The sequence below is a fragment of the Anolis carolinensis genome, chromosome 5 (assembly GCF_035594765.1).
Source record: "Anolis carolinensis isolate JA03-04 chromosome 5, rAnoCar3.1.pri, whole genome shotgun sequence".
Classification (NCBI taxonomy): Eukaryota; Metazoa; Chordata; class Lepidosauria; order Squamata; family Dactyloidae; genus Anolis; species Anolis carolinensis.
The window spans coordinates 166,353,616-166,371,196 of NC_085845.1; the positions used below are offsets into that span (position 1 = coordinate 166,353,616).

General features: G+C 35.0%; 1 protein-coding gene across 1 annotated transcript in view; it reads left to right on the plus strand.

The window, feature by feature from the left end:
• The window catches only part of scyl2 (SCY1 like pseudokinase 2), a 35,514-nt gene extending 21,379 nt beyond the window's left edge, over nt 1–14,135 (plus strand). Inside the window, exons 10-18 of the mRNA XM_062980980.1 lie at nt 2,016–2,138; nt 3,391–3,504; nt 4,652–4,784; nt 5,269–5,387; nt 6,018–6,118; nt 6,771–6,834; nt 6,912–7,001; nt 8,166–8,285; nt 9,228–14,135. Of these exons, the coding sequence (XP_062837050.1) occupies nt 2,016–2,138; nt 3,391–3,504; nt 4,652–4,784; nt 5,269–5,387; nt 6,018–6,118; nt 6,771–6,834; nt 6,912–7,001; nt 8,166–8,285; nt 9,228–9,851 (1,488 nt within the window). The 3' untranslated portion in view covers nt 9,852–14,135. The remainder of the gene's footprint in view (nt 1–2,015; nt 2,139–3,390; nt 3,505–4,651; nt 4,785–5,268; nt 5,388–6,017; nt 6,119–6,770; nt 6,835–6,911; nt 7,002–8,165; nt 8,286–9,227) is intronic.
• Nucleotides 14,136–17,581: the final 3,446 nt, after the last annotated feature.

A 17,581-nucleotide genomic window follows, 5' to 3' on the forward strand; every position in this document is an offset into this window, starting at 1 on the left:
TATAGCTACCCTTTTCCCTTTGTTGCTGTTATTTATTTATTTTATTTATTTACTGTATTTTTATCCCGCTCTATCTCAATCTTGAAGGGAACTCAGAGCAGCTTCCAACTGGCAATAATTCAATGCCACATTAACATAAAACAAACATGTGTTAAATCATGAAAATCACAAAATGCTAACATACAAAATACTAACATATAACATCCCTCCGCAAGACTTCGCCCTATCCGAGCCATTCAGTTATCTGAGATGGGGCCCGCCCCCTTATCTCAGACAACAGGTCTCTACTGTATATTTGAAGTCTTACCAGCTTGGTAGAACTTGCTAGAATTTCCACTTTGCTGGCATAGCCTTCAGAAGTGCAGGCTCACTTCCACACTGTAATGAGATGGTAGACTGGTACTTTGTGGATGACTCCATGCTGCTTTTATATATTTATTAGTTGGATAATTGTCTTCCAAAGTCAAGGAAAAGGTTTGAAAGGGCATACTGTCAGAGTAATAGCAGCGCAGCAGTAGTTCGATGGAATTAGTGGAACGCAGAACGAACTGACACCCAGAGATGATAGTAAAACTATATACAAAGTTTTACTGACTTCAGCAATAATCAAGACAAACAGACTTGCAGACAATAGACACAGGACTCTCACTCTAGGCAGACAGAACTCTGAACTGAACAGAACTGATGTAATCAGTAATGCACACACTTGTGTCTGGACACTCAAGGTCATCACAGCTTCTCAGCAATTAACTCTTTCCAGACTATAGCACACTCTGGATGATGCAATCAGTATGCAATACAGACAAGACACAAATTTCATTTAAACACTACCAATACCCAAATCCCACATTAACACATACGTGATATGATAAAGTGTAGGTAATAGGAAGAGAGCAAGACTGCACTACAAGTGGATTAATTCAATCAAGGAAGCCATGGCCTTGAGTTTGGAAGATTTGAGCAGGATAGCTGATGACCATGGATCTTGATAGTATCTTATTCATAGGACTACTATAGGTCAAAGTAAATTTGATAACAAATAACAGCAACAATACACATGTCTTTCCCTTTTCTCCTTACAAAAAATATTAGAAGTAGGCTTAGATTAAATTTGAGTGATCTAACATTATCTAAAGAAATTTGAACTAGGTATCTATGGTTGTGTTCCGTTCAATATGGCCCAGCTTTTCTTCTTCTTCTATTAGTTTGATATTTCAACCGCAGTGCTCCTTTGGAACTGTGAAATGAAAAGTTTAAATAGTTATATTTTCATAAAATGTTTCCAGTCTAAAGATTCCAACTACCTCCATGGCATAGTATGCTAGCTATAGTTCAGCTAAATATGTCAGGTGCCAGTGGTGGCATTAGTGAAAAGGAAGAGCTGTTATTTGTTAGTCTAGTGCAGGGGTCCTCAAACATTTTAAACAGAAAGCCAGTTCACAGTTCCTCAGACTGGACTATAGTTTGAAAAAAAATCCATGAATTCCAATATACACTGCACCTATCTTATTGGTAGTGCATGAAAGAACAATACAATATTTAAAATTAAGAGCAATTTTAACCAACATAAACTTACCAGTATTTCAGTGGGAAGTGTGACCAGCTTTTGGTTGATGAGATAGTAAAGTTAATAGGATTCTTAATATTGTGCCTTTAAGTTTTTCAGACTTTGGGCAACTCTTAAGTCTGAAGTTTAGGGTGGAGGCCGCTTAAATTACAATGGAGGACTGCATCCAGCCCGTCGGCCTTAGTTTGGGGACCCCTAACATATTGTTTTTATAGATATACTTCATGTGTCTGTAATCCACAAATGCACTTCTGTCACTTCTCTATCAAAATAGAGAATAATGTCAAGATATTCTTGTTTTCCATGCTTACAGGCTAGCAACATGGTGAGTGTATGCATTTGCTGTGTTTACATTCATATTTCAGCACATAATTTTAATAGCAAATGCTATCCTGAAAATAATAACAAACAATCTTTGATCATGTTAATACTTTTATTTCTTAAACAGATTCTGTTGATATTTCTTCAAAAAATGGACTTGCTACTAACTAAAACACCTCCAGATGAAATAAAGAACAGTGTTCTGCCAATGGTTTATAGAGCCTTAGAAGCACCTTCAATTCAGATACAGGTCTGGTAACATAGCTTTTTTGTTGTTGTTAAGCTTCATTATAGCTAAAAGAATCCCCTGTGTGTAGGAAACATTTTTTATCACATTTATATTAATTCTATAAATACATTTTGTCTGTAGCCCGCTGGTGAGTTCTTATAAGCAACGTTCTATAAAAAGACTTAAAACAATACAAGGTAAATACAAAAAAAATATAAAATCAGACCTGCCAACATTAAATGTTGTCAATAATTTTTAGCGTGTCACTTGTCTATGTTTGTATCTTATGTCTTGTTCACATATGTTAAATTTTCATGGCGTCTCTGTTGCATATTTTCATTGCCTTTGCTTTCAACTCAGCGAATGTAATATGACTATGTATATTTCATTTTAGGGAAATGACAACAAGGTTTCTAACAGTATTCTGTTTATTGCTCATGAAAAATGAACACAACTTTTTTGTAGGAAATAAAGCCTTTCTAAATTTTCTTTCTTTGCAAGGAGGAAAAGTATGGCCTTTCTCTGAGTAATGTTTATAGACTTCTGGATCTTTTTTTCTACTGAAGTATTTCCTTAGCATCAATGGTAGAGATTTTCTGTACTGTGGGCATCCCATGTCTGCAGTTTGTTCCAAATTGATATTGGGGAACCAGTGCCCCTCTAGATGGTGCAGTTCCTAGCAAACATATTCAGTGGTGAGGCGTGATGGGCATTGCAGTGAAATAGCCTGTGGAAGGCCAGATTTTCTTCAATCTTAGTTTAAATCAGAACTCCTTAAACCTTTGCACTTGGGAGCCCTTTTCCCTGAGAATATTTTTTGTGACCCAGTATACAGTTATATAAGGTAAATATAAACATCAAAGATTTGCAGATAACAAATCAGCATTTGCAAAGCTTACTAAAGTACAGCTGAAGCATCTTCTGCAGAGCCCACTGCAAACATTGCACAGCAGATTCATGTAAATGTCTGAAACAGCCACTCGATTATGTTTAGAAAAGTTTTTCTGTTGCCAAATTGTTCGGGTCCCCAACATTGAGCTAAGAGGTTGGGACCCACAGTTTAAGAAGCAGTTGTGCAGGTTTTTTGTTACAATATTTTGAATTATGGATAGCTGCTTAAACTCTTTGGGAAGCTGTGGCATACAATTGTGCAAATAGAATAATCCAGTTATTTCATGTGAGCAGGGATGGGGCAGGGAAATCGAACATTTTAAGAAATCTCTGAAACTGCATACTATTTTGTATACAATAATTGTGGTACCTTCATTTACAGGAACTTTGCTTAAACATAATACCTACATTTGCCAACCTCATAGACTATCCATCAATGAAAAATTCTTTGATACCAAGAGTTAAAAATGCATGTTTACAAACATCATCTCTTGCTGTAAGTTAACTAATGTTTGCTGAAAATGTTTTGCTGCTTTTCTTACTTCTTCACAACAGACATGTAATTGCAAATTATGCTTTATTTTGAATATAATTTTATATGACAATTAAAATATTAGAAACTGATGTGCTTCCCCTCTTGAAATATATCTTCCATTGTGGTGCCATGATATTAATTCCCTAACAACATCATTCACAGCTGTTCACAAAGAAATTCAGAAAAGATAAATAATTTTAAACCCTAGCTTTTGCATTTGAATTGAAAGATTTTGATTGCAACTTTGAAGTCACAATGACATTTATTTAAAAAAATACAAACCTGACTTCATCCCCCCCCCCCCCACATTCACCCATCTTTAGAAATGAGATGGATGGTTAGTTGATAGAAGGCCTTTTCTGTTTTTGTGGTGTTTTTTTTAAAAAAAACAAACAAAACAAAACAGTAATTCAGATCTTGGAACTTGCTGCCCATTGGTAATCAGAGTGCATTTACACTGTTGGGGCCAAGTTATAAATTAAAACCTTTTATATTCACCAAGCTTTTGATGGAAAGCCATTTTGGTACAGTGATTTGAGCATTGGACTATGACTTTCCTGCTCAGCCATGGAAATCCACTGGATTTCTTTGGAAGCCACACTCAGCCTCAGAGGAAGGCAAAGGCAACCCAACCACCCTCCCTCCCTGAACAACTCTTGCCAAGAAAGCATTGAGTTGGAAGGTAGAATATATTAAATATGTTATGCCTTCACACCACCATGTGAGTAGAAAAAGAGAAGTTTGCACAGGTTATTGGTTTGGGCATCTTTGTTTCCACAAAACTCATAATTGTTGCATTCTGTAGTTGTAATTGATCTTAACATCACACAGTTCTGAAGAAATTTGTTCTAGGTTGGCATTGGTGCTTGTGTGCTTTTCACTGTAAAATCCTATACATATTTTCCACAAAGTAAAATTCACTTCAGTATAACATTCCTAAGTAAATCAGTATAAGATTGCAGGATTCAACTTAATTTCTATAAACTGACGTAAAACATGGCTTTTGTATGTTATATAAGATGTTGGTGTTACTTGGGTTCATTTTTAAAGCTCTTTTCTCTATCTTCTTAAGACTTTAGTTTAGAGAGTTTGTTTCTGTTTTTATTAGGTGCGGGTAAATTCCTTGGTCTGTTTGGGAAAGATTTTGGAATATTTGGACAAGTGGTTCGTTCTTGATGATATTCTGCCTTTTTTGCAACAAATTCCTTCCAAGGAGCCTGCGGTCCTTATGGGAGTTTTAGGTAACATTATGTTCTGTTATACTAATCTCTGTGTTGTTATATGGTTTCAGAGGCAATGATACACGTTGTTGTTGTTGTTGTTGTTGTTGTTGTTGTTGTTATATCTATTTATACCCCCTTTTCTTCTCCACAAGGAGGCAGTGCAGCCCTGTATTTGCAGGAGTGATAACTGCAGTTTCATGTATCCACTTCCAATAAAATATGGCTTTTCTGGGCATATTCTAGGTCTTCCAACATAACACTTCTCAAAGGTTCCAGCATCCCCCCCCCCCCCCAAATTCAGGAAAACCCTTTTAAGATTTGTATTGTATTTTTTAAAGTTCATATGGAGTCCATATTGAGTTCACACTTCTCTGTCTGCATCCCTTTGCTTTAGAAAAAATACCTAGATATTGATATGTTTTGGAAATTGTATTTAAAAGAATTTGTAATTAGCAAGTTTGCTATCGGTATCTGAATTGTTATACTTCATGTTTGTTAACAGGCATCTACAAGTGTACATTTAGTCATAAAAAACTGGGAATTACAAAAGAACAGCTAGCAGGAAAAGTGCTGCCTCATCTGATTCCTCTCAGCATTGAGAACAATCTGAATCTGAATCAGGTAGGATCACTATTTTTCATATATCTGTGACTGGTTTCATTGAGGCTTACATTAAGAAAAGTATACTGAAGGATCATGGCTGCCATTAAAGCTTTAGCATTTAGTCACACATATTGCTCATTCTGTATTCTTCTGGGATAACCAAAACCCATTACTGATGTCTATTGTAGTTCACTGGTTCTGTTAAATTTCGCTAATACTTTGGGACTTAAATGCATTGCACGCTCTCTCCCTCTCTTCCTCTGTTTCATACACACACTGCTTTATCTGCCTGTCTCACATGTAACCAACAGTGATGTAAATACAGCTATGTAAAATCTGTCTTTATTTGCTGGTTGAAGTATATCACTCCTGAAAGCAGTGTAGAAAATAACTCTCTTAGCTCATTCTTACTCTACAAAACACAGGGCAGGGAGATGCAATGCTATTGCAGTCTCATCTTACATTTTCATCATGCATAGAGGACAACTTTCTTCTGTTATGCATTGAACTGTAGAGTCAATGGGACTGACTCTCATGTTCACATTAATAGGATTAAGCTGTAGTCTGTTCCTTGTATAATGTTGTCTTGCCCAGGATTAAAACGTAACTTTTAAAGCTGTCTTCATGTAAAATATATTTCTCTTTTAGTTTAATTCCTTCATTTCAGTCATAAAAGAGATGTTAAGTAGATTGGAAGCTGAGCATAAGATCAAACTCGAACAAATCCATATTATGCAAGAACAGCAAAAGTAAGTGTGCATAATTTGTTGCCATTATATTATATTGATACTATTTTGCTGCCTTTTATGATTTCTCTGTCCATGTTAAATCTTTCCATTTGCATTAGAGATTTAAGTACAGTAGAGTCTCACTTATCCAACATTCGTTTATCCAACATTCTGGATTATCCAACGCATTTTTGTAGTCAATGTTTTCAATACATCGTGATATTTTGGTGCTAAATTCGTAAATACAGTAATTACTACATAGCATTACTGAATATTGAAATACTTTTTCTGTCAAATGTGTTGTATAACGTGATGTTTTAGTGCTTAATTTGTAAAATCATAACCTAATTTGATGTTTAATAGGCTTTTTCTTTATCCCTCCTTATTCTCCAACATTTTTGTTTATCCAACGTTCTGCCGGCCCGTTTATGTTGGATAAGTGAGACTCTACTGTAGCTCCAAAATAATATTGCACTGTGCTATTACATGTGCTTCTTGTGACCTGTAGATTAAGAATGTAATGTAAGTACATATTACTGCTATGCTGAATCAAAATTTATCATAGTTTATTCAATACCTTAATGGAATTTTGTATATGTAGTTGGATTGTTATTGCTTTCAATGCTGAAATGGTTTGCTTTACTTTGATTGAAACTGTACTTTTGTACAACAGATCTTTGGATATAAATCAGATGAATATGCCTGAAGAAAAAAAAGGCAGCAATACAGTCAATCAGGTAAGAAGCTGTCTTAATTACATTAGTGCAGTGTTTTATTAAACTGTTTTTAAAGTTTTGGTTTTTAATTTGAACAGATTGACAAGGTATTTACCAATCTAGGAACAGATATTTTGACTAGTGGATCTGACTGTAAAGAGAATGGACTGCTGACAAATCAGAGAAAGGTGAGTTTTAATAACAAATGATGATTTGAAATATAGAGAAGTAGGAAGATTTTTTAAAATTCACTTCGGGTGGTATTTCAACCTATATATTTCTTGGCCTACTATGGCTATCTGTCAAGATCTAGAGATTCCTAAAGAGATCATAGTAACCAAATCTGCAAAAGTTAAGCCTACAACTGTGGGGTCTCAACTGCAATTAAAATGTTTTGAAATGTGCTGTAGAGAACTGTTCAATTTTAATTATTGACACAAATCAAACATAATTGGGATGTGTTTTAAATCGCTTACTCCATTAAGACATGCTGTTTCTGTTCTTCTGCCACAAGACTCCCCAGAGCAGATTATAAACCAATAAAGAAACAAGACTGTTCCTGATCTCAGGGCCAGGGACAAAAATGTTTAAATGAATGTTAAGGAGAGAAGGAGATAGAAGAATATGACCTCAGTAGAGCAAGTAGATCTGTTTCATGGTAGTTGGAGGAAGAGACCAATAGTGCTGGTCTCTCACTAAAGCCGCTGGAAGAAATTGCTTTCCTCCTTTTTTATTGCTTTTTAATAGGCCTTATGAAACCACATCTTTCAGCTAAATGTTGTTGTGTTGATTCCAGTAAAAGAAAGGGAGTAACAAGATTTTGTCACCTGGGTCCCAACATTGTTATCCCTCAGTCAGCTCCCTGAAATGTAGGCATGTTCATGGAGTGCAGATTGAATGATACATCCAGCATTTCATTTGCTTACTGAAACTTCTGAAAGAAATTCAACATTTTTTTAAAAGCCTATGATTGGAGAAGGCAAAAACACAGAAGTTTTCTCCTCTAAAACAATCCAAGATAGAGGAAGATGTGAAGGACAGAGGAAATGAAGTGAAACAAAGTCTTCGGTTCAAAGTTAGTAATGCTTGAGTAGATTTATTGAAATGGGTGGGTTGTAGTGCTGTTTGTTTCAGTGGCCTGCTATCAATATGGAGGATTTCAGCCATCCTCAACCTGCCCTCCAGATGTTTTTTGACTACATATCACACTCCAGTCAGCGTGCCCGTTGGGTATTGCACTCCATCATGTCTGGTAGGGGAAGTTGGGGAAGGTTGGTTTGGTCCAAATGACTAGACCAGCCTTCCCCAACTCTGAGGATCTTGTCAATCTGCCACTGTGTATTCTTTTGTAGGGGTCACTTACACTTGAAGAAAAGCAAAAGTTAGCAAAAGAACAAGAACAAGCTCAGAAACTGAAAAGCCAACAGCCACTTAAACCTCAGACTCATACAATTACAGCTCCAGTCAAACAGGTACGAATGGAATGTTGTAAGGGAACTTTTCATGGGAAACTCTGCATCTGTAGCAACAAGCTACTAAGATACATTTGTTTTGTATTACTTGGAATGAGTTTGAGTTTCTTCATTTTATATTTACATATATAAATACTTTACAATATAAAGTCTGGATGAATGAACAATAAAAAAACTTTCCAGTAGCAGGATAGAACCATTTCAAATGCCTTTTGTAGAACATATGAGAAAAGTAGAATACATTTTGGCTACTGGCAAGAAATTATTCATCTGTACTTGTTTCCATTGAAATAGATGGGATTTCATTACTAGATTTTAAGGTAGGTTTCAGTAGAATTTAAATCAATACCATTAGTCTGGATCCAGTCTGTTATGTACTACAAGTTACTATTGATACCATTGTACTGTATTTTATTTAAGGGGTTTTATGAACAACAGCATCTGAACAGGCTTCACATAAAATGCACAGCAGCTGCCTGCTCTGGAGGTTATCAGAGCATGGAAAACTGTATCTAGGAGTCACAGCTACACACCAGTCAAACTATCTGAAGGTCATTTGTACCAAAGTTACTACTGCTCATTTGACCAATTCCAGAGGTATTACCACATTAGTCTGCTGCAACTAGAAATCTAGTGGCACACTTTATCTGTCATAATCTTTTGTGCCTGTAGCATCTGGTAAAGTGGAGTGCAGTCTACCAAAATTTATGCCAAATAGAATTGGTTAGTCTTCATGATGCCAATACATTCATGTCATATTTCTATATATACAGATATGATTATGGATACAGATATGATTACAGTTGTATACTCATATTTGTCTTGAACTAAAAATGGAAATTCTGCTGGGTAAAGCATTCTTAGTACATTGCCATCTTTTTAACAGCAGTCTGTTGATAATGCTGTTAAATACTTTACTTTCAAATGTTTTCTGTTTTGCAGACAAAGGACTTGACTGATACTTTGAGAGAGAACATGGCATCATTGACCAACCAATCTGTTAACAAAACTAAAGTTTCTTCTTCAAGTAGCTTTTCTTCCGTGGGTATTGGAATGGGATTTCCATCACCTGTTGAAAGTGCTAAGAGAAATGGACTAAATGCTAATATAGGATTTCAGCCTTCTGGATTTGGCATGGGAATTAGCACCACAAGTCAGAATTTCTTTGGTAATACTGGCGTTACTGGAATGACCAATATGAATATGTTGCCAGCAGCAAATATGACACCTTATTCCCCAATGAATACCACAACTGCGGTTTCACAGCCAGCACAGCAAAGTAGGCCTCCAGATATGTCTGCTTTAGATAGCCTGTTTGGGCCTCAAAAACCCAAAATGAGTATGAATCAATTGTCTCAACAAAAAACAAATCAGTGGCTTAACCAGTTTGTACCTTCCCAGGGTACCAACAATCCTGCTTTGGGAACACAGATGAATGTAATGGGACAACCTGGCTTTGGCTTACAGGGGAATCCTTTCTTTAATCCTCAAAACTTTACACAGCCAGCAAACAGTATGACAACCAGCAGCTCAGCTAGCAATGACTTAAAAGACCTTTTTGGGTAATAATTGTAATTGTGAGCAAGCTGGTTAAATATATATATTTATGTATGATGAAAAGCTGATTTGAGGAAACTCATCTAGCAAAATGGACAAGAAAAAGGCAGTTTCCAGGATGGCCTAATAGAACATTTTATTCCCCTATGTATTTAATTTTTGTAGGCACCAAATGGTCCCTTCCCCCTAATTTCACCACTTTAAAGTCAGGTTGAATCAATCAACGTACCGTACTCAGAAAAATTATACCGTATACTTTGCAACTTCAGGAATTTCTGTTCTGACCACTGTGTTTAATAAATAAACATCTTGCAAATAAATACAAGCAGATAGGTTGTAATTGCTGAAAAGCTGTTGAGTTTATCGTGTGCACAAGATTTCAAATATGTGCTGAATTGTGGTCTCCTGTTAATTTTGCATTGTCTGCATTTCGTATATTGTTGAGTTACAAATACCTTCTGGTATAGAAAGATTTATAGTTGGCATGTATTGGAAGGGAGATTTTTGTAAACACGTGAAACTAGATTTAAGGTTAAGATTTCTTATCTCTGTCAATATAGAACAAGGTTGGTTTGAAAGGGAATTATATTCATCAGCAAAAATGAAGTTGCTACTTTTAAAAAGCTGCTAAGGTGACCATGTTGCATCAATTCCTACTGATAATGCTAAGCTGTCTGGTCCTACAGTAGTAGCGACATTGCTGGCAAGGTAATCTTAATATCCTGGGAAAAAATGTGAGATTGTTTAATCATACAAAAACAATACAGGTACAAATTAATGAAACGAAGTCTGTTTCAGGCCATCCATAATGAATTTGAGGCTTAATAATATGGAAAGCATATGGTAACTTCTAAGACGGAAACAAATCTTTTCCATCCCTATGGTTTACTCTTGTTGTGGATTTATTTGACTGCTGCTAATGTCTTTCTTTAGATTAAAATAAACCACAGTCTGGGGCAGATTGCTTAATTTTAAGCAAAATTTAATGGTTCTGCATACTCCATTGTAATGTTGTTCCAAATGTAAAAAAAGAATTTCCTAAGTAAGAAGCAGTAGTACATCTTGCTTAACAGGAGTGGGATGTTCAGCTTCTCTACCAAACTTTCCCTGTCTTTACACTGTTACCATTTCTACTGGTGTTTAACTGTTTCTTCTCTTGGATTTTTGAAATCTTTCTTATATAACACCTTGGGCTATGGGTGGCTATTTTGAGAAGCAAAGAATTGGTTAACCTTTTTTTACAAAACACACTTACACACATTATTTTTCGAAGCCTTTCACTGGTTAAATTGTTTCCATTTGCTGCTTAAGAAACCAAAGGGCCTTATGCTGTAAATGTTAGCTGTATTTTGTTAAATTATATTTCCAGTTTTAAGCAGTAATGATGTTAAATGTACTTTAAGAACTTTATATTATAGCTCCTGCCTTAGTACTTTTATTTTGTATTTTGGGACCAGTGATGAAATTTGTGTTTTTTAAAGGAAAAAAAAAACACTTGTGTTATTTATGTACTGTTGATATTATGACTAAAGTATGCTTAATTAGTTACATAATTGTGTGTGAAATTATGCTGATTAAATGTGTTAGGTGTACTTCTAGTTCCTGGTATGGTCTCCAGATATCTCCTAACTTCAAATTTCACATTTATGGCATATAAAAATTTCTCTAATGCAAAATTTAAAGAAAAGAAAATGAAGTATTCAAGACAGATTTTGCCTATATTATATAGAAATCAAGATTCTACAGAAAAGCACCAATGTGAATGATTGATGATAAAGTCGAGTGTCATATTTAGAGAGGACGTTAAGCCAAGTTAACTTGAAAAGTTCCCATCTGTATTAATGGTTTGTAGCCTTTCAGGTCTGATCACTCTATCAGAACATATCAGAGATATAGGCCTAATCCAACCATGGTGCTGCAGTGGCAACCCAACAAAACTTCCTTCCCCTTGCCACTGTTTTTTTCCACACTAAAATATTCATTTCTTCTAATGTTATAAGGAAAAAATTGTAATGGGAAAACCTTCATGCCTGATCAACATAAAACATTTCTAAAATATTTTGTCAACTTTTTGCTGCTTATAATGCTATCAGGTAATTTTGGAAGATTCAAGAAAAGAAGAATAACATCTATCAACTTTCACATGTAAATTGTTATCTATCCATTAGGAGTCATATGAATATTTTATTAAAATCAATTCCTCTTGAAATAATTTAAAATCAAATTTCTTTGTTTTGTACAAGAGGTAAGAGAACACAATTTCACTTATTCATTGCTTAGTTTCCATTGGATTGCATTTTGAAATTGGATTTCCAGTAGAGTTAATGAATATTTCTCTGACCTGTTAATGCATACATCTGCTTTTATGACAGATTATTTTTTTCTTTATAGTGAATCAAACAAAGGAATTGCTTTGACTCAGTAACTTTCTTAGTATTGATGACATCAGTGCTGTCACATTTTATTATGAGTGGACACTTAACAGTCGCCACTGGCATGAGTGTGATGATTGAAAAGGCATTTAGATTAAAGAAGGATGAAAGACTTAATGTCTTAAGAACAGATTTTCCATACACTGTAAATTGTGTACAATTTCTTAATTGTCTTTCTTGATTTACAATTTTAATTCATGTACCAAATTCCGGCTCATCTAATTCTTCAGAATACAGAGATTCCAAAATAAATATTTAAAGGATTCTGAAATAATTGGGGAAAATCACCTAAGTGCTGCCATGTCTACATTTATATGTGCCACATCCTATTCATGGTATGTTGCTATAGGGATTATAATAAGTCATTAAATCCATAATCCTAGGAAAAATTATGAGTAACATGGCTTCCCTAGCATTATATCCAAGAAGCATGAGTCAGCAAAGAGAAAAAGTTAAAAGATACATGGATTTTTCATCCCCATAAACAGAGAAAGAAATATGGCTTGTCTAGAACAGCAGTAACTTCCTCTCAAATGGAATGAAATTTTGGTAGTGTTATTTTTCAAAGAAAATATGTTTATGTGTGGTTATTTTCATGGTTTTTCTCATTAAAGTGAATAAATTATATAGATATATTTTCAGGTGTGCCCTGAAATCTTAATTTACTTGAAAGCATTTATAATACATAAAAGTGACAGTTCATAGGGAAAGAAAATACAATTTCATCATACTAATATTTCAGACATTGGAATTCAATCTGATTTTTCCTCCCAAAATATATCAAGTATGTTGTTTCATCATAAGTTAAAACAAGGCTATTGTTTGTATATTAATGAATAGTGATTACATTGACTATTTCAGTAAATGTCTGTGACAACTGACTTACCGTTTTCCATAGGCATGCTTCACATAGAAAATTATTTATACCTTTGTAAGCTGTGGCTATGACACAGTGACTGAACCAGCATGAAACAGGTATATAATTCTGAAGTAAAAAAAAACTTCTGTCCCATTCCTGGTGACTATTTGTGGATATTTTCCTTGTGTAGTTAAATGTGTGCAGTTTCAGATTGCTTTATAAAAAAATCCAGTGTTTACATCACACAAATTGTTATTGTGTACTTACTGTCACACAAGTATATCCCACCACACTCGGTAATAAATCATTTTACTACTGAGTGCATGTGTAAGATTACCCAATGCTACCTAAACCTGTCTTTTTTGACAATGTAAAATATATGAGTTTTTGCATTATATGGTTGGGATTTTATTTCCTGCACTGCAATACAATAGATTGTGGTAGGAAACAAAATTGACTATCAATCTAGGACTATCCCTGACTTTCAATCCTGGATTTTAATCTAAGTTTTGGAAACAGTGAAATCAATTGTATAGAAGTGTATAAAGACTGAGGCTCCCCTTGAAGTGCTAAAATTCAGGAATTTATAAGCACTGTGTGTAATTCCCAAGTTGTATATCAAAATGGCTTTATATGTATTGAACTCAGGCTTGATTCAAAATATTTAATAAGCCCCTACTTAGTAGTGGCAATTTTTATGTTTAGATTTTAAGACATACAAATTATTTCGTGTAAAGTGGTTATTAATATTACTTTAGTGTTGCTGTGGTTTTGGTTAGAATGGATGGAGCATGAAATTCTATTTTGGTTTATTGGACTTTACTGCTCTTACAAACAAATCTATTCTTTATATCAGTTTTTCAAATTAGTAATACTTAAAATAAATATACTGTACAGGCTGGCTACAAGAAATTCCTACCACTTTGTACTTCGAATGAATAACTGTAGTTTTGAAATGCTGAATGATGTTCCTATATTGAAATAAAGATTTTCTTTTCCATATTTTCAGCTTTTCATGAGAGTGAAATGTCTTCCAAGTTGTGAAACATAGCAAGTAGGAAAAAAAGGTCTTGACCATTCAGACATCGGCTGTAGGTTATGCTTGCTAATTTATGGCAAAGAGAAGAAATAATCAACCTGTTCTTGTGGAGATTGAGACCTTCACAGTTGATGTTCTGTTTTGATTAAAACCACTGAAAATGCTACAAAACTCTTTATAATCCTTTCAGGTTAGGAGACACATAAATCCAAAAATTAGGCCAAATGCTGTAATTGAACACGAGGCCCGCAGCTGTCACTATATCTTTAGCTAACTTAACAGATTGGGAGTCCCTGACTTTTATAAAACAAATTAAAATATGAAAATGCTGTGGGATTTGACGATTAAATCATATATCTGTATTATTCAAACCAGAAGTCATAGCCTTCGAACAGCAATAGTCCATTTTTGAGCCATGCTAAAGAGCAAGCAGCAAAGTATCAGTTCAAATCTGGTAGTCCAAAGCTAAATCTTTTCTTTTTGCCACTTGCCAAATAAATTTCAAAAATAATTTTCTACCAGTTTTTGAAAAGTATGTCAAAATTTGAATTGCTGGAAAGTTTCATGCAGATGCAAATATTTTCTAATTTGAGAGTAGCAACATAAAGTTTTACTCAGGAGCAGTACAGAAAGTGTAAATTACACACCACTTTTTATCTTAGAAAGAAAAATTAGGAGCATTTGTGTTTCCAACCCCCAACCCCCTGAATTACGTCAGTATAAAACTAAGATGAAAGCAAAAGAGTCAATTTAAGAAAGGGAACTCTAATTGCTCTATTAGTAACAAAATTCCTATGGACAATTTTTGGATGTATCCCTTATCCGAAATGGTTGGGACAAGAAATGTTTTGGATTTTGGAATACCTGTATTTGCATCTACATACATAATAAGATACCTTGGACATGTGACCGAAGTATAAACACACATTTCATTTATGTTTCACATATACCTTGTACAGATAAACTAAAGGTAGTTTTATACACATTTTAAATCAAAACAGAACATCATCTGTGAAGGTCTCAATCTTTACAAGAACAGGTTGAGTATCCCTTATCCGAAATGGTTGGGATGAGAAATGTTTTGGATTTTGGAATACCTTTATTTGCATCTACATATATAATAAGATACCTTGGACATGTGACCGAAGTCTAAATACACATTTCATTTATGTTTCATATATAACTTGTACAGAATACCTAAAGGTAATTTTATGCACAACATTTGTAATCATTTTGTGCATGAAATGTGTTCATTAAACAATCAGAAAGCAAAAGGTATTATTACTATTTCCAGATAAGGGATCCTCAACCTGTATTGATCTTTATAAGACTTTCCATGTACTGGTTCTGTCACACAAATATTAGAGGATAGGACTCATACACAATTATACTGCATTGAATTTATGAAACAGACAAAAATAACATTATTACATGCATTGGAAGCATTTGGTAAAACAACCTAAAGGCTGCAAATTAAGGCAAGGCCAGAAGATGGTAATATTGATCCAGGACATAGTGCAACTAATGTAAACTGAGTTAGATGTTAAAATACTGCTGTAGTAATTACCTATGATATTGCTAATATTTGTATGTGTGTTTTTTAATATTTGTCTACAGCCATGAACATTAAAAGGCTAATGATTTAATAACCGGTAAGTTTCTTTTATACTAATAATCACATCCAAAAGCTTCCTGTTGAAATCATAAAATTATTCCTTTCGTCATACATCATATAAAATCATTGCACCACAAGAGAGCAGACCTGATTAGATTAAGGGGGAAATCCACAGACTGAATAAATAGAAATAGAATATAAGGTTAAAATGTGTTTAAAAACATTCTGAAAATACAAGGAATTGCTTCAGTGTTGAATGACAAGAATCATAATAGGATCTAGAGAACATTTGAGACTTGAGTTTGCTCTACGTGTAGATTCAAAAACTTAAAATAAGATATTCTTTTTAATTGATAAGTAATGTACTTTTCCAAACTAAATACAATAATTGCATTTGATTGAGTCCCTATACAATCTGCATTTGCCCACAGTGATGATTTCTTCTTTCTGATCTGATACTTAGAATCATAGAATAGTAGAGTTGGAAGAGACCTCATGGGCCATCCAGTCCAACCCCCTGCCAAGAAGCAAGAAATTGCATTCAAAGCACCCCCGACAGATGGCCATCCAGCCTCTGCTTAAAAGCCTCCAAAGTCGGAGCCTCCACCACTTGCTTTATGGAAGAAGGTTTTATGCAAAACTATAAAAAAATATTCCTTAGTTTCAGCTTGGTGCACTCTGTAACTCAACTTGGACAAGATGGAGGAGGTCCTGTTAGTAATATTTCATTTCCCCAGTTACATGTTATTCACTGCATTCTCCAGATTATGCTGCTACTGCCACCCTATATGGTGGCTGACTGCAGTAGCTCCAATTATATTCTCTCCGGGGCCTGTGCTAGGCCACAGTCTACCCAAAATCTGGTTTCTTAACTCACAAAACCCTAAAATACCTAGAAGTTTAACAAGTTTTAAAATACTAAACAAAATGGTACTATGGAAGTTTCTAGGAACAAGATTCCCCTTGTTTTGATATTATCTAATTTGTATCCAAGTTTAAGGTATTTTTTATGTTTATTTGTTCAGTCACTTCCGACTCTTTATAACTTCATGGACCAGCCCACGCCAGAGCTCCCTGTTGGCCATGGCTACTCCAGCTCCAAGATCAAGCCAGTCACTTCAAGGATATCATCCATCCATCTTGCCCTTGGTCGGCCCCTCTTCCTTTTTCCTTCCATTTCCCCAGCATCATGATCTTCTCCAAGCTTTCCTGTCTTCTCATTATGTGGCCAAAGTACTTCATCTTTGCCTCTAATATCCTTCCCTCCAATGAGCAGCTAGGCATTATTTCATGAAGTCTGGACTGTTTAAGGTATAGGAGAGCTTAATTTCTGTCAGTTAATGGCTTGATCTACTTATTATACTAAAGCAATTAAGATCATCCTATTCTAAAGCCTGTGATAGAGACAAAACGGCAAACTATCCCAGCTCTAGGGGTGTATGTACACTATAAAATGAGTGCAGCTTGACACCACTTTAATTACTATGACTCAATGCTATGGAATTCTGAGATTTGTAGTTTGATGTGATGCCAGCGCTCTTTGGCGGAGAAAGCTAAAGTCCTTGTAAAACTACAGCTCTCATGACTGCATTGCATTGGACTATGTCTGTTAAAGTGGTTCTCCAGTCATCTGAGGAGAACCTACAGAATGGTATAGATTGTTAGATGGAGGAGAGGAAGACAACCTGCCATATTCTGCATAGCCTCACACAGGAGTAAAGGTAAAAGTTTTCCTCTGACATCAAGTCTACTCTTGTCTGACTCTGGGGATTGGTGCTCATCTCCATTTCTCAG